Source organism: Fringilla coelebs, assembly GCF_963513975.1.
Source record: "Fringilla coelebs genome assembly, chromosome: 6".
Taxonomy (NCBI): Eukaryota; Metazoa; Chordata; class Aves; order Passeriformes; family Fringillidae; genus Fringilla; species Fringilla coelebs.
The window spans coordinates 46,823,880-46,849,901 of NC_140034.1; the positions used below are offsets into that span (position 1 = coordinate 46,823,880).

Sequence of the window (26,022 nt, forward strand, 5' to 3'; positions counted from 1 at the left end):
ACCCCCACACCACCTGCCCGCTCCTGACCCTGCTCGGCGTTGGATGTTCTTCGTCATCCCCTGGCCCATCCTCCCCCATGGCTAGTGACACACCTGGCACCCACCTTGGGGAGGAGGAGACCTGCCTCTCCCTGGCTGCCAGCCCTGTCTGCTCCTCAGGGCAGGGATCTCATGTTGTTTTCCTCACCTGAGTTATTTTGCAGCAGGCTGAAATTGCCAGGGATGGGCAACAACAATCCTGGCAGACCCCGGCAGCAAGGCAGCGTGACCCGTGGCTGACAGGATGGAGTGATAAGTGACAATGATGGTATTGATTCATCCCCACCCACGCCAGGATGTGATGGGGAACACAGGGACCCAACTCACCTTGTCACCACCTTGAGCAATTCCTGCTTCTGTCCCCCATGTAAGCCTGACTTGGGACAGGGGGTTTTGGCATGCTGGTGTGGTTTCCATCATGATGCAGAGAAGCGCCTACAGCCACATCCAAGCACACATTTCATTTCCTTTGCCAGCACTAGATGCCATTTAATTATTTCCTTTAGTTTCCAGCAGAAGCTGCCCTAAGACAACCATAATTTATACAATCATGTCTCTTCCACATAACAAAACACTGAAGCAATTGACGCTTCTGATCCTGAAAGGACTGTGGGCTCAGAAAGATGAGGGTCAACACCCCATTGCAACCCAAGAATCAGCTTAAAAGTTGCAATGTGTTTTCTTGGAGTGGGAGCAACCAGCTCTCACTGGTGATTTGGTGAGTCAGTCTGGACCTCCTGGGGCAGCTTCTGCTGTGTCAATATTTCCACAAAGGCTCTGAATTTTAACTTATTGTCACCTTTCTGCTAAGCTCCATCTTTACTTGCCACCACAGCCACTATTTTAAGTGTGACTGCCTGGGGTTAAGATCTTGAAACCAGTTTTAAGCACGTTGGCAAACACAGTCTGTGGCTTTGCACACCCTCTCTCTGACCTTCTACATGCACAACAGCCTGTTAATAATTTTTTACAGCGTGGGACGTGGCATCTCAGCCTCTCTGGCTGAGAACTCCTGAGTGTTTCTCAAGGTACACTGCCACCAGGGTGACTTAGGGTTAAGGTTATGGTCAAAAATGTAAAGATGTCTTGCTCAGTGCTCATGATCAGAGATACTTGTAGGTTAGGGAGGTGTGGGAGCATCCTTGGCAGACACTGCAGCTGCGCCCAGGTCCTGCAGCCTCCAGCATCCTCTCCCTCTGCCGCCAGGAGTCAATGAAGCTGAACAGATCGGACACTGCCACTGCAGATCTCTATTAGCAGATAAATACCCACCAATCTTCCGTCCCTACAGTACCACCATTTCATAAAACCCTTTCTCTTGCTTAGCACTGAGTTGTTTTGTTTTTAGCATTGCAACCCTAAATTGACTGGTGCAGTCAGGGAGGGATTAAGGGCATGGTCTGGGCAAAGGTCTCCCATAACTCCTCGGGGCTAACCAGCTGCAGCCTCTGATCCCTGGGGTCACGCGCCCTACCCTGAAACAAGGGCCACTTGTTCGGCATTGCTGGCAGAACTGGGCCCTGCAGAGGAGGCAGCTGGCCTGCCTGTGGCTGAGAAGAGCAGGGGCCCACTTCCTCTTCTGGACCAGGAGGGTGTTCTCAGAGGGGAACCCAGACACCAGGCAGCTTTGGCTGGGGTTGTGGGGGTTGTTGGAAAGCAATGGTTAGAATCAAGCGCAGGTCCTCAGAACCCCCTGTGCACTTCTCTTCCCAGAATGGAAAGGTATGAAACCCAGCAGGGTTCAAATGGAGCCTATCTGTGGTGGAGATTTGGCAGTGTGGTCTGCTCCTGCCTTGCCCTGGCCAGCAAAACCTGAGATGGGTATCAGAGAAGCATCCCATGACCAGCCCCAGCAGCTAAACCCTCTTCAGGTTGCAGCAGCGGCACAAGACCTTGGAACATCAACAATCCCTTGAAAGAGTGAGCTTAAGATGCCTCAGAAAGCCAAAACCTGAGGAGCATCCCAAGCATAAATGAACTAATTACAGCTGCCTCTAAGACAGAAACAGCAAGTTTGTCCTTGCACCAGGACATGGAGCTGCAGCAGTCCTTGACAGAGGGTGTTTTCGATGGCACATCATTGGAGTGGGGCAATAGGGGCAGTTTTGATGCCACAAGGTTGAACTATGGCCTGAAGCAGCTGTACTTGGTCCTATGTGATGCAACCCCACAAGCCCCGAGTTTCCTTCCTTTTTTCCTATTTTGGGCACGTTTTGCCCTGTCATCCCCCACTGTGCTGACAGTGCTGGAGGAAGGCATGTGGTGCTTTCCCGCTGCCCTAGCATCCCACACACTGCAGCAGCTCACGTGGGCCTGTCCCCACCACCCTTGACTCAGCTAATTTCCTCTCGCCCAAGGCGGTGACCAAGCTCCTGCTGGCCCCATCCAGGCATCAGCAAATGTGATGGGTCAGGGTGGTAGAAGATGCCCAGGCCCACTGTCACCTCCAGCACTGTGTCCGAGTCCCCAGCAGCAGTTGCCATGGAAGCAGCTGGCTGTGTGTGGCAGACAGGGCTGGAGGTGGGGGCTTGGATCCCGGCACTGAGCCAGGTGGTATCTGACCTGCACAAAAGTGGGACAAATATCTGCACCTGCTTACTGAGCATGTTTGGATCATCCTGTAATTAATGTTTGCTCAGCTGACGGCTGCTTAGCATTATTAGCGAATGATGAGTGGCTGATGTTGTTGATGTTGCTACCTCGAAACATCTCATTTCAGCATCTGCACTGAGCAAAAGGGCCACGGGCCAGATGGCTGGTGCCAAGACCCTGCCAGGCTTTGCTTCTTTGGAGGTGGCTTTCTATCAAATCTGTGCACATTGGCATCCCTGCCCTACCCTAGCAGCCCCGGGTTTGGACCCAAACGGTGACCATGAAGGAAGGGACAGGACCTTTGCCAGTGGCATGTCAGGGCCAGCAGCTGCCCTTGCTAAGGCAAGAAGTGCAGAATCTTATGCTCAAGGTAGCAGGACTGAGCTTGGAGACAGATAGAAGATGACAGTCAGGGACCTAATCCAAAGCCCTGAAGGTTTCTTGTGTATTTAAGCCATTTTGATGAACATGCCAAGCACCTGATAAATAAATGAATGTATGTAAAGGAGCACTGAGTTATCCCACCCTTCCTCCCACACTGCTAGACACAGGCATCAGGAACAGGCACACTGGGACGCTTGTTCATTTATTTATTTTTTTGGGGGGGCGTGGGGGAGAATCAACTTTGGTGAGAACAACACTTGTGAAGCCTTTAAAGTAATTATTTTCTGATTACACTGAGATTAAAAAAACTAAGCCAGCATCATCTTTATCTCCTTGTCCATAATCCTGCTGCTGCCTGAGCAGCCAGTTTGTGGTTTTTTTTAGGAGGCGTTTCTGGACAGCTGGCAGGGATTTGAGGTGCCAGGTCCCCAGGCAGTACAGTGGCCTCTAGTGGCAACTCACATCCAGCCCTGGGGAAAGAAACCTGCAGGTGAGCCTTGCATGTTCCTTGTTCCCCAGGAAAATTAAGAATTGAGTCCAAACTGCCAGAGGAGAGGCATCCCTGTTTGGGGTGTGGTGTGATATCAGGCAGGGAACCGAGCACACCCACGTGCCCCATGTGCAAGGAGCAGTTGCTCCTGAGACCCCCACCCATGCCCTCCACCCACGGCTCTGGAGATCCATTTAAGGTTGGCCACAGTTCCCAGTCCTGCCCCAGCCCCCGTAGCACTGATCTGCAGTTCGGGCCCCTCCGTGGCTTGCGCTGCAGGCAGCCTATCTCCAGTGCCCTCTCCTGGTGGGACCCCAGTGCTGGGCTGTAGCCTTGTCCGTCCTGCAGCTCCAGGAGCTGTGTGTCCCACAGGTGTGTCTCCTAAAAGCACTCTGAGCAGTATGCATATCTAAGGAAAGCTGTCTTGTGCTATAATCTATTTTATGAGGAGGAATAGCTTGGGCTTTCTTTCTTCAACCCATGCACCCATTTCTAAAAGGTTTGTAGGTCCTTTACAGTTTTGAAGTCTTTCTCCCTCTTCTGAGTTTGGCTGGAGCTGCCTGAAGCACTCACTAGCACATCAGTCTCCTCAGGAAACAAAGATGAGTGTGTCTGATGAGGCAGGGTCTTGAGAGCTCCCTTTAGGCAGATGGGAATAAATCATAGAATCATAGAATAATAGAATGGTTTGGGTTGGAAGAGACCCTAAAGATCACCCAGTTTTCAGCCACCCTGGTGTGAGCAGGGACACCTGTCACTCAACCAGGTTACGCAGAGCTCCATCCAGCCTGACCTTTGACTCCCAGGGATGGGGAATCCACAACTTCCCTGGGCAACCTATTTCAGTGCCTCATCACCCACACAGAAAAGAACGTCTTCCTAATATCTGATCTAAACCTGCCTTTGTTCAGTTTGAAGCCATTCCCCCTTGTCCTGTCACTACGTGCTTTTGTAAATAATCCCTCTCCATCTTTCCTTTAGGTTCCCTTCAGGTCCTGGGAGGCCGCAGTTCGGCTACCCTCTTTTCCAGGCTGAACAATCCCAATTCTCTCAGCCTTCCCTCACAGGAGAGGTGCTATATCCCTTTAATCATCTTGGTCTGCCTCCTCTGGACTCGGCTCAACAGGCTGATGTCCTTCCTGTGTTGCTCAATCTTGGAGACTTGCCTGAGCACAGCCAAAACTAGCATTTTTTTCTTGCTTCTTTCATCTTGTGTGTGTGGCATTAGTTTCACCAATTTCTTTGAGAAAAGTCCCCAAGTCCTACATGGCAGGTAGGTGGAGTCCTCAGTGTCACAGCGAAGGTGTCCTCCCATCCTGGAGCAGTTGTGTCTTTTGGCTTTATCCTAAGACATAGAGAACCTCTTATGAGGAGCAGAAATATGCATCAAGCTTTGCATGAGAGTCCATGCTCTCGTCCCCTTTCCCTGAGATTTGCTTGCTGCACATTAGGAGATCCTTTCTTCTCCAGTTTTGCCTCCAACTGACCCAGTCCCCTATATTGCTGGGTGGGAGGACTACTGGCCTGCAGTCCATCAGCAGGAAGGGACCCAGGCAGAGGGTACCCCCACATTTTGGGCCCCTTGGATGTTATGAAGCCCATCATCAAAGAAAATGTGAGGCTGGATCTGGGCGAGGATGGGGCCTTTGGGAGCCCCATCCATGAAGAAAGCCTCGTCGATGGGCAGACCCCATTCCCGGAGCGTTTTGATGGCTCGGATGCCCATGTCCCGGCCGCTGCGCGCTGTCACCAGGTAGGTGCGGATGGGGGATTTTTCCTGGCCAAACTTCTTACGCATCTTCCCAAGGTGCATGGCAAATGCCTTCAAGGGACCCTGGAAGGACAGCAAGACAGTTGGGAGTGTGTGGGAAATAAGGAAACACTCTGCCTGTACAAGCCACTTGTTCGTCCCCCAGGCTTTCTCAGGGCTCTGCAGAGCACACAGTGCCTGTGGGCTCCAGGACCGGGCAATGTTGGGACTGGGGCTGTGCACTGCAGTCCCTGGGAGGAAGGTGAGCCATGTCATGCTAATCCCATAGTGACCAGCAAGCTACATCCCAGCAAGCAGTGCCTCTAGGTCTGAGTCCTGCAGGAACTTGGATAGCAAGAGGTGACAGCCTACAAAAGGTGGTGTTGGGATTAGCCCCAATCCTAGATATTTAGGGCTTATTTACAGGAGATAACACATCCATTTCCAGTGAGACTCCCGATCAGGCCCATACCTGGGACTGAGTAGTGGATGCATAGGGATGCTGTAAGGCTTTCTGCTTTTGTGACTGTTCATGCCAAAGCCCTAGCAGGCGGGACAGCAGAGCCTGTGGATGTCCAATGAAGCAAGGTGGCATGCTCACCTCTCCTATGGGGACGGCCTCCATCGCCCGCTCGTACTGCACTGCCCCCTCCAGGCCCTGCTCCTGGAAGATCTGGTCTGTCTCATCTGAGAAGAGCACAGCATCCCCGTCAAACACCACGCGGAGTGGAGTGCCGGGGGCCTGCACCTCTTGCTGGAAGACGAGCGCCGCTGAGACCCCTGTGAGGCAGAGCAAGCTGGGGTCAGGAGGGACACCCTTCCCTGGGGCAGCTCAGCGGCTCCCCACATATCTGCTGCAGCCCTGACCGACATCACCATGCCAGGCATCCAAGTCAAGGAACTTTCTGGGGGAGTCAGCCCAGCCTTTCCATGGCTGTGTTATCCCTTGAGAAAGTGCTGCTGATCAGAAACCGAGGTCTGGGGAGATACTGAAGTGTGGTAAGAGATAGTGGGTGGTTGTCAAGGCATGAGCAGCCCTCCTCCTGGTGCTTGCTCACCCTGCCAAGTCTCAATCTTTAATGCCCAGATTTAGCACACTGTGGTGTGAATAATATGGGCTGGCATCTCCATTGATTGTGGTAATTGGCTTAATTACAGTCTCTTCCTACAAGCTGCTCCCTGCCCACCCTCATATGTGGACCCAGGCTCCCAGATGGGAGACACTTGTCAGAGCAATGATTCTCTCAAGGAGGTTCCAGGAATGTGCTGTGTAGTGAAGGAAAGTTGCAGATGGCTTGCTCCTGACCTTGAAGGACAGTGGCCAGCTGATGTGCTGGTACCCAAGTGAATTAATAAGAAGGAGATTAACCCCATTAGAGGAGTTGGGAAGACTGCATTTCCTCTGATTGAGGTCAGACACATGTTTACTGAGCACACAGTAACTCTGCATGTACCAAGACAGCAAATTTCTGTGGCATCCTCACGGAATCCTGGGAATCACTGATAAAGTCTCATTGATGAATGGAACTGCATTTTTGGTTAGAAAGGCTTAAACGTCAGGCAGGGAATGACCAGCCCATGGCAGAACTGTGCTAAAAATAATGCATAATGCACTCAGTGACTTGTGAGGGCATCTGAGCAAGGCTGGTGTGTTTGCAGGCTACTGGTAAGGACAGAAAAGGAGATTGAACTGTTCAGGAGTGTACTGGTAATCAATGTGCCATTCACCCCTTGTCCCTGTGAAATCACAGGCTCTGGTGTTGTCTCTTGGTACTGAGCTGCTTGGAAAAAGTGTGGTAGGTTTGGGGATGTGGGATGGAGGGGAGAACGTACCTCTCCGGAGGGCGTTGCAGACATCTGTCCTGTCAGCTGAGAGGAACAGCTTGACACCGTGGGACTTCAGGTACTGTGTGGAGTCCTCGTCACTGACAAAGCAGAACTTGGAGATCTCCAGGCCTTCAGCACAAGGGATGTGAGTGAATTCTTATAGATCAACATCCTCCTCACAGCCCCTCCCTGGTCACTCCCTCCCTGGGTCTCGGTGTGCTTTTCTCTAAGAGCTCAGGGCAATGAATTTCCCAGTGATGTCTGGGGAACCTGTCTGTGTTCTTGCTGCATCTTCTTGACCTGTTGTTGCTCCTATAAAACTGCAGAGTGCAGGTAAATATTCCCTCCATCCCTCCCTTAAATGAGCATTCCTCCTGACAGCACTCTGGGATTTAGGGTGTTTTTTTTAAATAATTTTTTTTATTTTCAGTACCTGCTTGAACATGCCCAGGCCGTGCAAAATGCTGCGACTTCTTGGTGTGAAAGATATGGCTGAGGGGAGCTGGGCTCCAAGAGAACCCCTTCCCCACTTCCCCTTGTATCCCCTGGCTCTCTGTTTGCCACTGATGATCCACTGTGGTGCCTGATCTGCCCTGCAGCCTCCCAGGGGATCAGGCACTGCCAGGGATGGGTCCCCCTTACCATAGTGCTTGGCACTGTTGATGATGCGCACGCCGCTCTCTGGGCTGTTGTTGGAGAGCACCAGGATGTCAAAGAGGTCCCTCTCTGCTGGGTTGCTCTCCAGGATCTTCTTGTTAACATACTGCACTGCCTGGGAGGAGATGGGACTCTTTTAAAGAGGCATGACTGCAGTACCTTTGCAGGAGTTCTTTTGCAGTTACAGTTAGTGGTTTGTGCTGCATCTGTCAGCTATGGCAAGGCTGGCACGTTATGGAGAGCCAGACAGAGCAACCACCTTGGAAAAGCCAGAGGGAGATGGACTGATCAGGAAAACAGATCTCAGTGCCCTGCAACGAGGCCAGGAGATCAGCACAGGCATAACTACACCCTCTGATGGCAGTTGAGACCTAAAGTTGGGAAAGCTGAGCTTTCACCCCATCCTGTGAAGTGTCTGCCTGTGCCCCTAGCCAGGTGTGGGGCTCACCTGGATGAAGGCAAAGGCTGTGCCTGGTGGCAGGGGCTTGTCCTGGTTGGCCTGCTGGTGCCTTGTGTACTCCTCCTTGCCTTTCTCCAGGTAGAGCTTGTGCTCCTCCTCCAGGTTGAAGATGGCTCTGGTAGTCACAGCAACGACCAGTGCCGTGCTGGGGTCTTTCTGCAGGACAGGGAGGAAAGAGGAGTCAGGGGACAGCAGAGAAGGAGCTCAGGAGGTGGGGTGAGCAGGGGGCACCAGCCAGAGTGGTAGAATTGGGTGCTGGAGGTATCACCCCTGTGTCACAGTTCCTGATGCCAGAGGTACCACACCCAGTCTTCATCTTCAGGCCACCAAGGATGGGGCTGGCAGTTGTGAAACCCTAACCTGTCTGATAAGTGCCACATGCTCCAAGGACAGCTCACACAGTGGGGATTGCTCCATAATTTTGTTCTTTGTGGGGACAGCACAGCCACAGTCATCTGTGTGTGCTGGGTTTCTCTGCACATACTGGTGGTACTACCCTTCGTTTGTGTCTGTTCGGGACAGCTGAATAAAGCCTCTGTGTATGTAGAGAAGCTGCTGCTTTCTCCCTGGCTGCTCCAAAATTTAAGCATGAGCAAATGTACCTGCCCAGTCCAAGCAACTGGAAATCACATGGACTTTACTGGGACAGCCACTTCTGCTGAAACCCAGGCATAAGCAATTCAGGCCATGACAGCTCTGGGTTGTGGTGTGTCCTCTTCCGTGGTGGCATTTCAAGACTTGGTGTGGAAATACAGGATGTGTGTTTTGTAATGGACAGCCGTTTACCTGTTTTACGTTAGTGTTTATGACTGTGCTTTCCAGCTCTGCCATCTTCAACTCTCAGCCTTTAAGAGAAAATACAAGATTAAACTGACAGATTATAATGTAGCCAATCTATAGTCATTCTTGAGAGGGGAAGAGTGGAAAGGAGACAGAAAACATCCTACACACCAAGTACAGCAGCTCAAATGAACCTATTTCTGCTGACAGCAGCTTTGCTCTGTTCTAACAGCTCCAGTTAAATGTGATGGAAAAGTGGCTTTTCAAACACAGTTCACTACTTTATTTTTACTTTAATTTTTGTCAAAGAGTATTTTCCTCTGTGTGGAACTGCTGAAAGCTGTTGTGGAGCTCTTTTCCAAGAAAAATAAGGCTGTTTATAAAAGCCCAAGTAGGCTAGATCTTATAGTTAGGTTTCTAGTTCACATTCTTGTTGCCTTTTTTGCCACTTTTGCTTGAATGGTGAATTTGTATCTACAAATGAAGGAGTTCACTGCATCAGCAGCTCGTTTGAAGCTGTAAAAGGCCAGAGTAAGTAGAAGAGTATGGTGAGGGCTTGGATAAAGGCTGAGACCCCTGTGATGGGGTTGGTCTGCCCCTCCACTGCCCTGAGAGCCAGTCAGGCCCTACCTGATTAGGGTACTGGGGGGGCAGGGCAAGCAAAGAGCAAAGCCAACATGCAGTGTAAAGGACAAGTCAAGGTATCCACAGAGACCTGTCTTGCCCCAGTTGTATTTAATTAATGTTTATTGTTCAGGGACTGCAAAATGTCGCCCGGGCCAGTAGGCACCACTGGCTACTGTCAGCCGTGAGAGCCACAGCCTTGCCACGGGGGGCTCAGAGCTTGCATGTGCACTCCCCGACTGCCCGAGGAGTAGAAAGTCCTGCAGCAGGGCTACTGCCCCAGCCAGGGCTGCCTGGAAAGCCAGGAGATGCTGAGCATCCCTCTGCTTCCTCCCTCCCTGCCCCATGCTGAGAAGGGGTCTCCTCCCAGAGAGGGTAGGAAACACCAGCCAAGCTCAGGCAGAAGCTTCTCCCTGACATAATCTCAGCCAAGTATTCTCTGAAAGTCAAAACTAAATGAATGCAAGGAGGCAACAGAGATGAACAGCCCTTCCTGGTGGGAGAACCCACCTCTAATTTCTGCTTCGCTCTTCCACTGCAAACCAAGCCCGACTTCTCCTTTCCATGTCCCTGCCCCGACAACCCGCAGCGCTGTTCGCACCCAGGCACACGGATCCGCACAGGCACACGGATCGCTGCGAGACCCCAGGAAAACATTCCAGGCGGGTGCTGCTGGTCCCCGCAGCTCTTGCTACGTCTGCCTAGCAGGGAGCAGATGTTGTGTTACCCCCTGCACACAGACAGGGTTCTGCCAGAGAGAAAAGCCCACACTCACTCACCCGAGCGCCGCCTCTGCTCCCCGGCCCGTCCAGCGGCAGCATGCCCGCCGTGCCCCGGCGCCGCTGTTTATATTTCCCCCTGCCGCGCTGCAGGAAGCCGGCGGGAGCCGGGATGGGCGCAGCTCCCCGGCACGCTGGGATTTGTAGGCAGCCAGCTGGTTGGCGTCGTGCCCGGGCCAGCCTGCATTTCCCAGCCGGCATTGCACAGGATCACGGTCACGTGGCCTGGCTTCGGACACGGCCGCGGTCACCCTGGGGAGGGGACTCGGTGCTGTGCCCGCTTCCGGAGCCCTCTGGGCGCTTGTGCGCAGTGGCGATCGCTGTCCGCAAGCCGTGATGCCTTATTTCTGCAGCTGCAGTATTTATAGCGCGCCTCTAGTCCTGTCATTTCCCAGCCCCTGAATGCTTGTATTTTTGAACGAAAAAAATAGGGGTATCTGGTCCAGGGTGACTCGCGGCGGATGCAGGGATGCGGGGAGCAAAGGCGGGTGCAGAGTGTGGGTGGCTGCAGCACATTTGCAATTTTACTGTAATGTTCTTGGGTCTCTTTTCTCTAATTTTCTGAAGGCCATGTCTCAGATGCTGTCCTGAGCAGGGTTGATTTTGGGGCTAGGATTTCACTTTTCTGGGTAGGCTGTGTGGCACCCAGCCCTGTGGGGCTCATGGTGCCAGGACAGTTCAACACCCTTTTCTGTCCAAAATTGTGACTGTCAGGGATGGGGGGGGAGACGATGACGGGAGGGGGGCTCAGGGACTCAGGATCATCCTGCAGCTTTTCCCTTGCCCCATTGCTGGAACAAGGGTCCCTTGTTCCTTCCCACTGCTGCAACCTGCCCAGCCTTGGAGACCAAATAGAACCCAAACTCAGCTGCACTAAGGCTGAGCAGTTGTCCACCTGCATGACATCAGGCTATCACCAGGATCACCAAATCTCCTCCCAAAATGTGGGAAGGCACCATGGTCCTGTGCAGCTTGGTCTCACTGAGATTATAGAACCATAGAATGATTTTGGTTGGAAGGGTCCTAAAGATGATTTAGTTCCAACCCCTTCCACCAGGGCAGGGATACCATGCACCAGATCAGCTTGCTCACAGCCCCATCCAATCTGGCCCTCAACTCTTCCAGGGATGAGGCCACAACTTCTTGGGCAATGTGTTCTAGCTGTCTCTAGCAAACAACCTGTTAAAAAGGCTACTTACATGCTCATCTTTTAGTGTGCATATGCAGACCACCCTTTCCCTGGGGGATTTTAATATTCTTTATTCCCCCATCCCCATAATGCATTTCTCTTGTGCATCCCTTGGGACTTCCAGTTTAGAGCAGAAAGTTCCCCCAGAGGTTTGCTGCAGTATCATTCCTGCATCTCCTGCTCCTGGAGATGGTGCTTTTCTGAGCAGCAGGAGTGCAAGGTCCTTGTGAGTGTGGCTATTTTTTGAGTGGCTGAAGGGCAGCCCTAGCTCCTCTCCTGTGGCTGGGCACCCACTGTGGAACACCTCTGTGGCCATGTGAAAATCTGGAATGACTGGTGAGTCAGGGTGATGGGGCAGAGCTGGGACAGGTCTGGTTTATGGGGCATCTCCTTCCATCACTACATCAACCACTTGACACTGGCAGTTTTGCAGTATGGCTCCCTGCTTCTGACACGACCCCAAATTTACATGGTGATAAGGCAGGTTTTGGTCAGACTTTACTGAATTGGCAGCAAGGGAAGAAGTTTACAAGCATAAATTTAATGCAATGAAAGCCTGTGAAATTGCTCCTGGCTGTGTGCCTGGTGCTTCTGTTGGCGCTGGAGGATGAAACCACCCAAGCAGTATCCCCTTGTCCTGTCTGTCCTCCTTGCCGTGTTGCAGCAGAGCATTCCTGTTCATCCGCACACGTTTTGCAGGCCCTCACACAGCGCATGCCCTGTGGGCTAAGGAGCTGGGCTTCCCAAGGGCAGAGCTCACTAGGGATGGATGCAGTCATGCACCCATCCCCTTGAAAGTGTCCATTCCCTTGTGCAAGTGCCTGCAGCCAGCATCCCTGCAGGGATAACTTGGAGAAGCAAATTTCCCAGTGCATGGAGCTGGGCAGCAATGCCCTCCAGCTTCTTGCAGGCAGGAGGGCAGGTTTTGCTTCCTGGTCCAGCAGGGAGTTCCCTGCTGGCTTTTCGCCTGCATGAACGCTGCTTGGGTCAGCAGCGAGGTGGGGCCGGCAGGGCTGCTGGGGCCACCTGGCTCCTGAGCTGGCAAAGCAGACTTTCCTGTTTGGGCTGTGCAGTGCAGCCACCATCCCTTCTGCACCCTCAGCTGCGTGCCTGCTGGGCTCCCATCTCAGCCCACAGCATGCCCCTGCCACACTTGCTGGCTTGACTGGAGCCTGGGCGGCAGGGAGGGGAGGCTGACGCTGGGAAGGACACTTGTCGGTAAGTCTGGATTTGGGAACCCAGTCAGCACAGGGTGGGAGCGAGAGTCAGGGTTCCCTCAGCCCCTTTTTCAGGAACATGGATGCTCGATGCTCCCAGCAGACTGCCCACTGAGACTATGCTTCCTGTGCCAGACCACAGCAGGGCTGTCCCCATCGTTCCCAAAGTGGTGCCTTAGTTCATTCTTCAGGGTTAGGATAAAGGTTTTTTTTAAACCAGGGTCAATGTTAGACTAATGTGACACAGCCTGTGGCAGGCAAAATGTACTGGAACTCCTAATTCTGTGCTGGGTGGATGCCTGCACCCCTGTGCTGTCCTTCACTCCAAAGCTGCAGCCTGGCACCTCTAAAATACCTGAGCGATGCTTCGGGTTTCCAATGACACAGAAGTCCCGGGTGGCCCTGGACAAGTCATTTAACCTGCACCTCATTGTCCCAGCAACGACAGCACAGGGGTGACAGCAATTCCCACGTCTCTCCAGCCCCATGCCCACATGCAGCAAAGCACACTGCTGGAAAAAGAAAGGGTGCTTGCTGGCTTTGCAGGCTCAGCGAAGGGAAGCACAGACGTGGTTACCTGCTCCCAGGCAAGATCCCCGCGCAAGGAGCACCTTGGGATGGGCAGAGCAAGGTGGAGTTGGCTGCTTGAGCAGGGACCCAGGCCGGGCAGGAGGCTGGGCAGCCACAGGCACATAGCTGCCAGCCCGGGCACCGGGGCTGGGTGCCACCCGCGCCGTGGTGGCTGCAGACCCGCTCACCGCGCAGCACCGCTCCGGGCACACCTGTCCCGCTGACGCGAAAGGAATTTGGCTATGAGGAAGTGTTGACGCTAGAATAAAAGCTTTGCCATGGGGAAAGCAATGCTGTAAAACCATCCTGCTTTAAATTTGAAGCCTCCCCTCAGGCTGTGTCAGCGTTGCCATGTGCGCAGGTCGAGCTCACGGAAAGTTTCCGAGCCGGTGTGGCCCCAGCCTGGTGGCAGCACTGCCACCGGCAGCGAGGGCACCAGCCCTGTTGCGAGCCCAGGAACCAACCTTACCGCTCTTCAGCCCTGCGACAGGGGGGAAAATAGCCAAAAAGGGGTGTTAGCTGATGATGGGGCTTTCCTGGAGCTGAGAAAACCCTTCAGCTCACCCTGCCTGGCCGGGGAGGAGCCAGCACAAAACAGCTCTTTGTTTTTGTACCCTACAGCCAAGTGATTCCTCTTCTCAAAACGCCCTGGACCCCCAATCTCTCTGCTTTCAGCAGGCAGACTTGCAAGGATACGAAGGAGAAGACTGCATGGGAGGGGCCGGCTGGCACAGAGCCCTCCCTGCCAGCAGCTCCCTCCCGCTCCATTTCACATCTCGTTGTCAATGTGGCCAAGCTCTAATCGCTTACCCTGAGCTCTGTGTTTTAATTGTGTTTGCTCTCATTAGAGCCCTGGGCTACGGGCAGCACACGTGCTACCGGAGAGGAAATCCCCACCCTGTTAATTTTGCCTGTGTTCCCAGATCACCTCAGATTAGCCATGGCAGTGGCAGCCAGGAAAGGCAGGACTACAGCCTCCCCACACACCAGCATCACCACCACAGCTTGGCCAGGCTCCCTGGACAGCTGGCTTAGCTGGATTCCGTGTGAGTACAGCGTCTCTTGCCCTCCTTTCCTGGGTGGCATTACGTGGTGGGGCTGCTGGACTCTTGAGGCTGTGTATTCACTTCACCCTCCCTTCAAATTCCATTTTCTAGTAGGCTCCATCAGGGAGGTAATACTGCACAGTAGTACCACACTGCCTCAGGAGCAGAGGGTATCTTTGCTACCCATCTGGGGATTGGTTTTCAGCCTCAGTCTCCCTGCATAGGGTCTGTCCAGGATTCTAGGGGCAATTTTGAAAGTACAACTCCTTAATGCTGAAGGACCAGGAAGAGGTTTAAATGTACTCTGTATGTTTTGCTTGGTTTTAACTCTTCTATCCAATGCTGCTCCCTGAATATCTCACCAGTACCCAAATGGGCTCTCATCACCGTGGCTGTGGCAGGGGCTATTCTCCTCCTTCTCTTCCTCATCTGCATCATCAAGTGCTGCTGTACCAAGAAGAAGCCCAGGAAGAAGGAGAGAATCGGCTTGTGTGCTGTCAGCAACCCCACCACCATCAACCTTGTGGGTCCTGCCTTCCCCTCAATCCCCCCTCCCTCCCCCTGAGGGGTTTGCTGCTGCACTGCCCATCCTCAGGGATGGTGGGAGCACGGCATGGCAGGGACATGGCTGAGTGTTGCTCTCTGCCACAGGTCCAGCCTGAGATGGAAGACCTGGAGCGGGAAGTAGAGCAGAAGCGGCGAGGAAAGCTGCAGTACTCTCTGGAGTACAACTTCCGCATGCAGGAGGTGGGGATGCTGATGGCCATGGCACAGCAGGGAAAAAGCCATGCTCTTGCATGGTCACTCTTTGCTGCCCACTGAGGTGGACGTGCCCTCTCCCACCTGCTTACAGCCCACTAGCTCTCATGCCTGCATGGTGTCAAGGCGTTCCTCACTGTTGCACTCACTTCCCACTGAGCCCCCACTGAGCTGCCTGACCCCATCCTTCTCCACCCGGTGACCTTGTGCCTCACTCCTCTCCAGCTGAAGGTTGGTGTGAAGCAGGCAGTTGAGCTGAAGGCCATGGACAGCGGAGGCACATCTGACCCATATGTGATTGTCTACCTAACGTCTGATAGGAAGAAGAGATACGAGACCAAGGTTTACCGCAAAACCCTGAACCCTATCTTCAACGAGAGCTTCACTTTCCAGGTACAAACCAAAGGCAATGATGTTTTCAATGATGTCCCATCAAGAGTGTTGCATAGACACTGCTCCCTGGGCAAAAACCTCTCTGTTCTAGGAGATGTTTGCGCAATCAGGACTGGGAAATGGGAGAGAGGAATACCCTCATGGGGCAGGGCTGCCACTGAGGAGTGAGTCCAGGCTTTTGGGTCCTCCCCTGCAGGTACCCCAGGTTGAGGTGTCTGAATCCACACTGGTGATGCAGATCTATGACTTCAACCGCTTTTCCAAGCATGACATCATTGGTGAGGTCCGGCTGCCCCTGGCCAGTGTCGACCTGCAGCATGTCATCGAGCAGTGGAGTGACCTGGCGGTGGCCAGTAAAGTGGAGGTTGGTCCTGGTGGGTGGGAAACTGTTGCGAGGGATGTGCTGTTGCTTGGCTTGCCACCTCCCCAAGAAGCAAGCCTTAGGGGCAAGCATGAGAGTGGGGGAGACTCAGGAAACCTGGGGCCAGCCTGATGCCCCAGCCTCCGGTGAGCTGGCTCCTCTGCCTGGTACTAATTACCGGCATCTCTCCATCAGGAAGAGCATCTGGGTGAGATCTGCTTCTCGCTGCGCTATGTCCCCAGCACTGGCAAGCTGACGGTGCTCATCTTGGAAGCCAGGCAGCTGAAGCGGATGGACTCTGATGGACTCTCAGGTCAGTGGGGGCTGCTTGTTCTCAGACCCCTGCTCAGGCCTCAGTGGTGGCACCTAGAGCTGCAAAGCCTTGAAAACTCTTGGTGTTAAGACCTGCTTCCTGCTGTGACCACCATATTCAGCCCTTGGCTGACTCCCAACACAGATACTCCAGCTTTGGGCAATACTGGAGGTGTCTTCCAGGAGGAGATGTCATGGCTGGATTGTACAGGGAGCTTGGCAGGAGGAAGCGAGCTCTGAGGTGGCCGTCTCACCATGAGGAGTGACAAGTGGGATGCCATGGTCTCCTTGGGAATGGCTGAGGAAAGCTGTTTTGTGGCTGAGTTCTTCAGTCAAAAACTGCCACTTGTGCCAGGTGTGCCCTCTCTCTCTTCAGATCCTTTTGTCAAGGTGCATCTCATACTGAACAGGAAGAAATGGAAGAAAAAAAGGACAAGTGTGAAGAAAAACACCTTAAGCCCTTACTTCAACGAGGTGTTTGTTTTTGAGGTGCCTTTCAGTCAGATCCAGGTGGGTTTCCCTGAAGTTCCCTGAGCAGGTCCCCACTGCAGCAAACCTCTTCCCACTGACCCTCTTTCTTGTGTCCCCCCCAGAATGTGGATGTGGTCATCTCCGTCTGGGATCACGACAAAGTGACCAAGAATGAGCCCATTGGCAAACTCTTCCTGGGCTGCCGAGCCACGGGCAACCAGCTGCGGCACTGGTCCGACATGCTGTCCAACCCACGCCGGCCCCTCGCCCAGTGGCACATCCTGCAGCCCCCAGAGGTGGTGGACAAAGCCCTGGGACTGAAGTCCCACCTCAAGCTGCCCCTGCACTCCAGATAGTGGGGGTTTCCTCCTCCACCCAGGGAGCAGGATGGTGGGCTTGTGGAGGACTGAGGGGCTTCTGCTCAGCAAGCTCTACACATGTTGGTCCCAGCTCATTGTCAGCAAAGAGGGGACTGGGACTCCTTCTGGCCAAGAGATGATCTGGCTGCTGGTGCAGCTCGTGCTCTGTGTTACACCTGGGACAGGGAAGCTCGGCATCCCAGGGCAAGGCTGGATGTGGAGGAGAGGGGCTAGAGGGGATGTCATGGGCGCAGGAGCCAGCTCATCCCAACTGCTCGTGGGCTGGGGGGGAAATACACAGAGCTTCAGGCTCATGCAAAACAGAGTCCATTGATATTTATAAAGCAGAGGGTTAACGTGCTGGTGGCATGGGTGGGAGGTTTCTTTAGTGGTGAATAACTTGGTGAGAAGTGTGTTCATGTTTCCTGTGAAGGCTTTTAAACAAGACCAAGATATTGAAGAATGTAAGGGGCTTGAGAGAAGGAATGCAGGTGGATGAGGAAGGTGTTGGAGATGTTGGACTAGCTCTTTAGTGCCTCTGCAATGTGGGCTCTGTGTCCTGGCTAGAGGCTAAATGAGAAGCAATGTGGCTTCACACTTAGCCTGTTCTCAGCCCATGATGATTTGTGCACACTAAGATGTGACTCAGGCTCTGGGGCTCACCAGTGGCCAGCCCTGTGCACCACACGGATGAAGATGCACAGTGTCAGCTCCTTTCACCTCACATGGTCCTACAGGAGTGGCACAGCAAGGTTTGCACCTCTGGCACCTGGAGGTCCTGCCAGGGTGGAGGGGCTGAGGCTCTTGTTTTCACACTGTGATCACACCACCGTGGTAGAGGCTGGCTTGCAGCCCTCGCATCACTTCTGGGCAGGTTTCATGTTTAATCTGGGAGGTTTTTTGTGGCCACATGTCCTGCCCCACCCTGCTTTGTGGAGCTGTGGTGTTGGGGCTACGTAAGCAAAGATCTCTCCTAGAAGGATGAGGGCATTGGAGTGGTGCTGCTACATGCCCTTGAGTATGCTGCAGTTTGGGGTGACTCCAGAGCAGCTTCTCTGAGCCATCTGCAGGAGGAAGCTCCCTGGTCTGGGAATTTCTCCTGTTCTAAAATCCTTCTACTACAAAGCAGCCGCAGAACACAAGATCTGGGCTCATGCTGTGGAATTTTGGCCCAAAAGAAAAAAGTCCTTTTCACCACAGGGAGCTGCAGGCTCGGTGCTAATAGCTATTGCCTGGACTCTGGAGGGGAGAGAGCCTGGCACATTAATGAAAAGCTATTAATATTAAAAAGCACTTAATCTGTGATTACCCAGAGCTCCACAGAGCAACTATCCAAGAGTTAAACAAACATGAAGCTGAGGAAGATTATGAAAAGTCTCGATAGAGAATAATGACCTGAGCTTAACCATAAAAAGCTGCTGCTGTGTCTGCCTCTTGATGAATATTCTCCAGGCTTCGCTGTGGCTGTGAGGAGGGGAGAAATGACAGGGTGGTTTTGAGATGACTGTAACAAGTGAAGTGTGGCTTCTGCTGGGGAAACAGCATCTGCTGGCAGCCGCTAATGAGATGGAGGAGGAAATCAGTCACCTGAGAAAGACTTGTAAAGGGAGGTTTTGAAGCCTCAGCCTTCAGTCTCAACATTAGAATCAGCCTAGAACAGGCTGTGCCGAAGGGAACATCTCTGAATTAGGTTTGAGGTTCCAAATCTATTGCCAGGTTGGTTTTTGGTGATGCCGTTGTGGTGATTAAGGACCATGCACCATCCAGAAATGGCTTTTGGAACAGGCAGTTCTTATTTTTGTGTGTGTGTGTATGTGTGCTTTTTCCAGTCCCCCTATTTTGAAGTCATGGCCTTGAGGTTCACTGCATAATTTATGGAGCTGGGCATAAAAGTATATGCATATTAGTGCCAAAACAGATGCAGTTGAAGGAGGTGCAGAGACAGCCCCTCCTGGAGAAACATTACTCACTCCCCATACCAGTGCCTGCCCCTTCTCTCTCCAGCTCTGGCCTTGCTCAGTGTCTGGATCGGCTCTGCTGGGTGAGCAGAGCTGGAGAGGGAACCCATGGTGCTTTTAGGGGAAAGGCCAGGGAATGTTGGAGTGAGCACCCAGCTGGGCTGGCTCTGAGCAACCTGGAGTGAGCCTTTGTGCAGTAAATCTCAGCAAACCGAGTTGTTTGTTCAGGAGGGAGAGGCGAGCAGGTGGGGATGTTCTCCACCCAGCTCCAGTTTTTAATGCACCGCCGAGGCTGCTTTTTCCCTCTGTCATCATTTCTCCTTCTCAGTAAGCCTTGTGTGCTTACAGCACGGCTTTGAGCACTCTCCTCTTCTGGCAGGATCCTCTTAGTATCTGCTGGCAGCTGTTTGAAGCAGGGCTGGTGGATCTGGGCTTCATTTCATGCCTTATTTCACCCCAAATGAACACAGCCTGCTCGGGAGCCTGTTTGCAGGAAGGCAGACAGCCCTGTCTCGTGTGCAGGCCATCTCCTTTTCACCTCCCTGTGGCCTTGGCGGGGGTGGCTGTCCCTCATCGATCAAAGCCAGATGTCTGAGGATCTTCTGCCTCACCAGTGCTCCTCCTGCACTCGGAGGGTGGAAGATGCGGCAAGAAGAGAAGTAAAGGAGGGGGAAAACCAGCTCCTCCTCAGCTTTTGTCTGTGCTGTATTCCCGTGTCTGCATCTAGAGGGCAGGGCAGTACGTGCTCTGAGCTGGGTCTCTGTGTCATCTGGTCTGTGGCCCCCGTTAGAGCCTCACCAGCCGAGATTTCCTCTTCTGGAGATGGAGCCCGTGTTGGAGAGGGAGAGCAAGCAGCGATGCCGTGCAAGCCCCTTCCCGCGGCTGCACAGCCCTTGGGTAGCCATGTGGCAATGCTGGAGGTGTCCGAGGGGCTTTTCCCAGGAGGCAGGAGCCAGCCCTTGCCTGATCCTGCACCACGGGGGCAAAGAGGGCTTTGCTGGTGGTTAAGGGGGGCAAAAGCAGGTATCCAATCCATCCAAGGTGCCCAGGTGGCCGCTGGGGGAGTTTGTCTCTGCATTTAATTAGCAGCTTTGCAGGTCAGTGGCAGGGCAAAAAGCAGAGCTTGGGCCAAGCAGAGGTCTGTTAAAAGAGACAAGAAGCACTGAAAACTGAGGTGTTTGTTATTAAGATTTATCATCTCAATTATTTACATCCAGATCCAAGACTTCTGACCTCCAGCAGCCCATCTCAAAGTTAATTATCCCCTCATTCAGTGATTTTTTTTTTTTTTGTTATTTGTTCCTGCACTCAAGGAAATCAAATGGGAGGGCTGCACAAGGAGAAGGCTGAGCCTCATATGTGCTTGTCACCAGTCGTCTGCAGTGAGACAAAAATGATTATGGGCTGTCATCGTTCGGCCTGGGTATGGGCTGGCTGTCCTCCAGCCACAGATTTTTTGGCTAGTCTTAGAGTTTTTGAGAGCTGGAGAGCATCTAAACTCTTCTCACTAGGAGCAAGCATGCCTGCTTTATAAATATTCCTTAGCTAGCATCTTTATGCCTTGCAATTTTATGGGCAAAATGTGTACTTTGGTGATGCATGGGCTTATTTTTTAAAAGCCCCAGCTCCTGGATTGTTATCCCTAGTTTCCTTTCTCTATCCTCATTCTCCTACCTTTTTCTCCCCCTTTTTCCTCTTCCTTTTCCCCTGCTCTGACTGCTGCTGGGGCTCTTGTGGAGCTCTGGGAGTGTTCCTGCCCCCAGCTGGGCTTGTTTTGCTTCTGGATACAGAAATATTGTTTGGACCACTTTACATCTCAATGCACCTTGCCCTGCATGGGCAGGAAGGGAGGGGTAGAAGCCCCTGACAGTCCAGTCTGAGAAACAGGAACAATAATGGGTGCACAGAGGTGCTTCCCAAAGTTGCAATTTGAACTTTGTGGGCAGACCTGGAAAAACCAGACTTCTTATTTCTCCGGATTTCAGGTCTAGGTAGGATGGAACTAAAGGAGAAGCAGCATGAGGATTTCATAGCTTTCATGCTGCTGGGCAAAAAGTGCTCCCTGGAGAAGTTCAGCATTCTGGGTGAATGGATACCCATCAGCGATGACTTGTTGCATGTCAACAAGATGGGGGTTTCTCAACCAACTTTGCTGACCTCACAGGGAGGTGATGAAACCCCTGCAGGCACTTACTGCTACTCAATTGCAGAAACAAGCACAGAGTCAGTTAGGAAGAGGAGTTTAACTGAGCTGAAAAGAGGCCCTGACCTGCAAACAACCCAACCCATATCGTATTTGACGTTCTGTGAGGAGCATCTGGGAAGATGGTGGGTTTGCAAACGAGTATTTTGTCACCCTGATCGTGAACATGGGCATTGCAGATGTCCCTGTCCGAGCCTGAAAAGCTCTCTGTGGGAAACAGGCACTTTGAGTTGTGAATCAGTCATTGCTGACTTAGTAAAAGAAACACTGCCCCTTTGGAAGAGCCAGTGAAGAGCTCAGTGCCCATGAAAGAGATGCTTGTCTCATGTGGAAACCAGCCCAGCTGGCATCTGGTTTTGCCCTGGATAGAGAGCATTTTCCTCTTAACTTTTACACACAAGTCAGAGCAGTTTAGACATAGAAGCATGAACCTTGGCATGAAGGTTTTAACTTAAGACAGCCCAGTTAAAACAATTGGCTTTGGTGTTCACTCTGGATGTGACAAAGGATGTGTTCATACCTGCAAAGGCCTCTGCTGAAGGTTTCTCTGTTTTGGATGCACTCATCCCACACCACCCCCAATTTCTGCACGTGTGCTAAACTCAGGCCTGCCTTCATGAAAGAACATTCATGTCCCAGATACTCTGTGAATTAACTGGCTTTGGGGATGTTCTTGAGAGATGCTCCGTGGGGCTGGGTGTTGAGTTTTCCTGGTGCAGCCCTCTCCTACTCTGAGATCATCCCCTCCATTGCCCAACCTGAATGAGAAGCACCTCCAGAAGAGCTTCCAGAGGCCATCTCCTTGCAGCTGTCTTCTCCCAGGGCTTTCTCAATGTGTGCAGGCAGGTGAGGCTGCCAAGGCTCTTTGCAGCTGATAGCTTTTTTTGTAAAATGAGGTGTCTGGGGTCACACAGCATTTAGAAAAAGCCAGTGTGCTTGGAATGGATAAATTCTGGAGAATCATACCTTCCATGGCTACTGGTTTGTAGAGCAATTGCTGACCTTGGGGAGAGAAGAGCTTTGTGATTTATCAGTTTTCTTGAGCTCTGTGGCCTTTTTTTTTTTTAAACTAACACCATGTTCTTGTTTTGTCTTGGCACAGAGAGCCTGAAAGACCTTTTGAGAGCAAAGACATGTTTCAGCCATACTCTTTGAGCACACGGAGGTCTCAGCTCGTTCTCCAGACACGTTCTGGGTCATACCCTGGTCTTAACCAGGCTTTGAGGATGTGCATACACATGAAGGATTGTGATCAGGTGTTGGGTCCCTTCTGTAATACTATCCAGGGGCAAGCTGGGTGGAAATTCCAGAGGGATCACCTCCTGTAGGCATTAAATGTTGAAGGCCTGGGCACGGACCAGTGCCTGTCAGAGGTGTTTGCTTTCCAGGGGGCTGCCAACTTAGCCTGGGGTCATGGAGGAAGGGCCACACTGTGGAAGAGTCCAAGGCTTCTGGTCCTGGGCAGAACTGAGAAAAGCTCCTCAGAGGAGTGAGGTTTGTGCCCAGTGCTGTGCTGGCAGCTGAGTGATCCTAACCCTGGCTATGAACACAGACTCTCCATCAGTGGAGAATGAAGCCCCTGTTTGCTACCATGGTCAGAAGGGACTTCATCCAGAGGAGTTTCCTGGGTTTTGCCCTATTCCTCAAGCCTCTCTTCTCCCTTTTGTGTTTTCATTTTGAAATGCCACCCTTCCTCCAGGCTCCAGCTTGCAGTGAGCTGCAAACTCTTCTGGAAGCCCACACCAAAGAGTGTCCCTTTGGAGTGGAAGGGATCATTAAAATGCCTTGTTTCTCTTCAAGGCCAGTGTTTTTATCAAAAGCAGCCATATGTGAGTACTGTGTGTTCATAGGGAATTGCTCTGTTCCTACAGCACTTGTCCAAAGTTGGTGAGTATAAAAGTGAAGTGAATGAAGGGAAGGGTGGGGATGTAGTGTTCATAGTCCTGCATCATGGCAAGATACCCTGGTCACTCTTCTTAGCACCCTCAGCAGGAGGCAATGACTGCTTCAGCAAGATTGGTCTGCACATCTCCTTGCTTGTGCAGCTGCAGAGATGAGTTTTTGTAGCCTCACCAGTCCTTTTTTTAATACTGTTTGACAGATGGAAGAGTCTGAGAGCAGTCCACAACATGGGGTCCCTAATGCAGACCCACAGATCCAGTCCCACCCCTGCTCCTCCCCTGCCTTCTCCAGCAGACTCCCTTTCAAGGCCAAGCTCTCCTTTCACTTGTCCCTCTTTTTGCTGCTGTTGTGAGCCCAATTTCAGCCTCCTGCACCACATGCCAGCTCCAAGAAATCCCTCAGGAGGAAGAAGAAAAAGCTGCATCCCAAGGAACCCACCGGTCAGAAACCTGTGTGTTGCCCCTTTACAGGAGCCCTCATCACTTGGGTAACTGACTGCATCTGCCTGGGGAACATCAACAGTGGGCAGGGCTGTGCCTGAGCAGCACTGACAGCTTCAGCACTGACAGCTTCCCTGACATCAGATGGCAGCCTGAGTGTCATCCCCTACCTCTGCCACGGAGAGGGTTCCACTCACACCTCAAGGCTAACATCTGGGCTGTGATGGAACAGGGCAGCCCTGTTTGTGGGATGTCAAAGTCTTGCCAGAAAAAGGGAATTGTGTATTCATCCACCGCTGGGATGGCTTCTCCCAGGGTCCTGAGTGCATCACTGTGTAGCTGATAGTCAAACACAGAATGAAGCAGCTGTCACCTCATGAGTTTGTGATATATCTGCTGAACATGAAGAGTGTCATCAGGACCTGCTGGTGGGTTTGCAGCCAGAGGGCATCAACATCATGTGCCTGAAGCACTCCCTGTCAAGTAACATAGCATGGACAGGGTGGCTGTGTTGGTTGGGAGGTGCCCTGTACAGGAACAGCCAAAAACTTTAATCCCATTTCATGGGCAAATGAGGTGACTGTACCTATGGGATGTAGGACAGCACTGGCACAAAGATGTAAAAGTGATGGTAGAGTTCCTGGGGGTTGGTGTCAGCAGAAGCAGGGAAATGGGGAGCTCTTTCAGGGACACACTGCAGGGGGAGTGGGTATGTCCTGGGCAGGATGGGAGCCAAGTGCTTTGCTTTGGTGTGGTGCAATTTTGGGAAAGCAAAGGGCAGTCAAATACAGGTTTCCCCGGTGATCTTGTCTGAACTTTTACTGTGGTCACCATTGCTGCTGAGTAGCATGCTTGTGTTTTACTAGCAGTGTTATCCTTGGAAATAAGGCATAGCATCATCTGGTGTCATAGTGCCTTCCCACTTGATCCTTGTGGGATGCTGAAGAGGAGGCAAGGTGTAAAGTGTAGGAGAGTGTCATGAGGAACAGCTTGCATGGATTCATCAGCCTCATCCTTCCAACACGTGGTGATTCCGTGGAGGAGCCTGGCCCCAAAAAGCTACACCTGAGTCTCTAAAACATTGTGCAGAACCTCCTGTGTGTGACAGATCTTCCCTCTCACCCACCTCACAGGATGGTGGAAGTGCTCTGGGAATGGTGGCCCACACCCATGGTGCATTCCTCTAGCTCAGGTGGGGGGAAGTGAGGGAAGGGAACAAGGTCAGGTGCTCATTAGGAAAGTACCCAAGTATGAACAGTGCATCCATTCCTGGCCCCTGCCTAATTACCTCACTAATACCTAACATTCAGAGCCAAACACCTCTTTGAAGGATGTGCCTGGCGCTTCCTTCATTGAGCTTTTCTGCAAGAAACTTGTCTTTCATCACTCAAACACTTAAATAATTCCTTTGGAAACTTCTCTTTCCTAATGTTAACCATGGCTTTTAACTTTGACACAGATTTGTTTTTCTGTTCTTCCTTCTCCTCACTGGGTTTCTTCCTCATGCCATTTAAGTCTGCTGCTTCTTTATTTTTCTTGGAGAGCTGCCTTACAGTTCACCCCTGTGGAAGGCAGCTCCATGGAGAGCCTTCTGCAGACTTGGAGACTCAACCTTCTGCTCATCCTATTATCACACCTCACCATCCACTTCTGTATCCTACAAACACTCCAGTTGGCCAATATTTTGGTCATGAGACTTCTTTCTTTGAACTTCATTCTTCCACTATATCAGGCCAACACTTTCCTGTCACAAGGTGATAACCACACCCTTGAAATTCTGAGCAGATCTCTTTGCTCTGCTGCATGCCTGGACTCCAGGAGGCCCAGGATGCCTTCCTCTCACAGAGCTGAAGGAAACTCCCTGCCCGTGGGGAATTTTGAATTGAGAACTCCCCCAGTTTTGATTCCTCCACCAAGAGCTGAGTGGCTCTCTGCAGGACTGATGGGCCAGCAGAGGCCAGAATGTGTAGCTGCAGCATTTCAAAGGGACATTTTCCAGGTGGGATATGTGGGTCCAACCTTGCCCAGGCTAGGGGGTTGCTACCAGGCAAACCCCTGCGAGACACCAGTCCCATACCAAGGACTTGCTTGTCCTTCAGCAGCACCTGCAGCACTACTTGTGTAGTGCTGAGCGTGGTGAAACAGGAAGCCTGCAGCAAGGGATTTGCTATCTATATAATGTCTGGGAGGCGCCTGCAAAATATTGTCAGGGCCATGTCAGAATCAGCCTAAAAAGCCCCGGCTGGAAGAGGAGGGAGCGCCTGGCCTGGGGGAGGAGAGCCGGAGCTGTTTGGGTCCCTGTCTCCATGGGATCCCCTACACACACGCTCTACATGTGCTGTGACAAGGGCTGGGGAATATTTCCAGCCATGTTTCCACCTGCTTCTCCTTCAGATCCACGGAGATATGGGTCTGGGTCATCCCACAGAGAGGATTACCCTTCTTGCTGTCAGCATGGGG

At 52.3% G+C, this 26,022-nt stretch overlaps 2 protein-coding genes across 2 annotated transcripts; one reads left to right on the forward strand and one right to left on the reverse strand.

Annotated features, from left to right (window-relative positions):
• Positions 1–3,185: 3,185 nt before the first annotated feature.
• Positions 3,186–10,460, reverse strand: LOC311154646 (cytosolic 5'-nucleotidase 1A-like). Its single transcript, XM_084207312.1, has 7 exons — positions 10,383–10,460; positions 8,986–9,044; positions 8,188–8,355; positions 7,725–7,854; positions 7,089–7,211; positions 5,857–6,035; positions 3,186–5,339 (listed from the first exon to the last, which is right to left on the reverse strand). The coding sequence occupies exons 2-7, from the start codon at positions 9,028–9,030 to the stop codon at positions 5,040–5,042; spliced, it is 945 nt and encodes a 314-aa protein (XP_084063438.1). The 5' UTR covers positions 9,031–9,044; positions 10,383–10,460; the 3' UTR covers positions 3,186–5,039.
• A 3,838-nt stretch (positions 10,461–14,298) lies between these two features.
• SYT8 (synaptotagmin 8) lies at positions 14,299–17,056 on the forward strand (the record flags this gene model as incomplete). Its single annotated transcript, XM_084207394.1, has 8 exons — positions 14,299–14,404; positions 14,770–14,927; positions 15,056–15,151; positions 15,389–15,556; positions 15,753–15,920; positions 16,113–16,230; positions 16,606–16,739; positions 16,823–17,056. 8 exons carry the CDS (start codon positions 14,299–14,301, stop codon positions 17,054–17,056), a joined length of 1,182 nt encoding a protein of 393 aa, XP_084063520.1.
• Between the last annotated feature and the right edge of the window lie 8,966 nt (positions 17,057–26,022).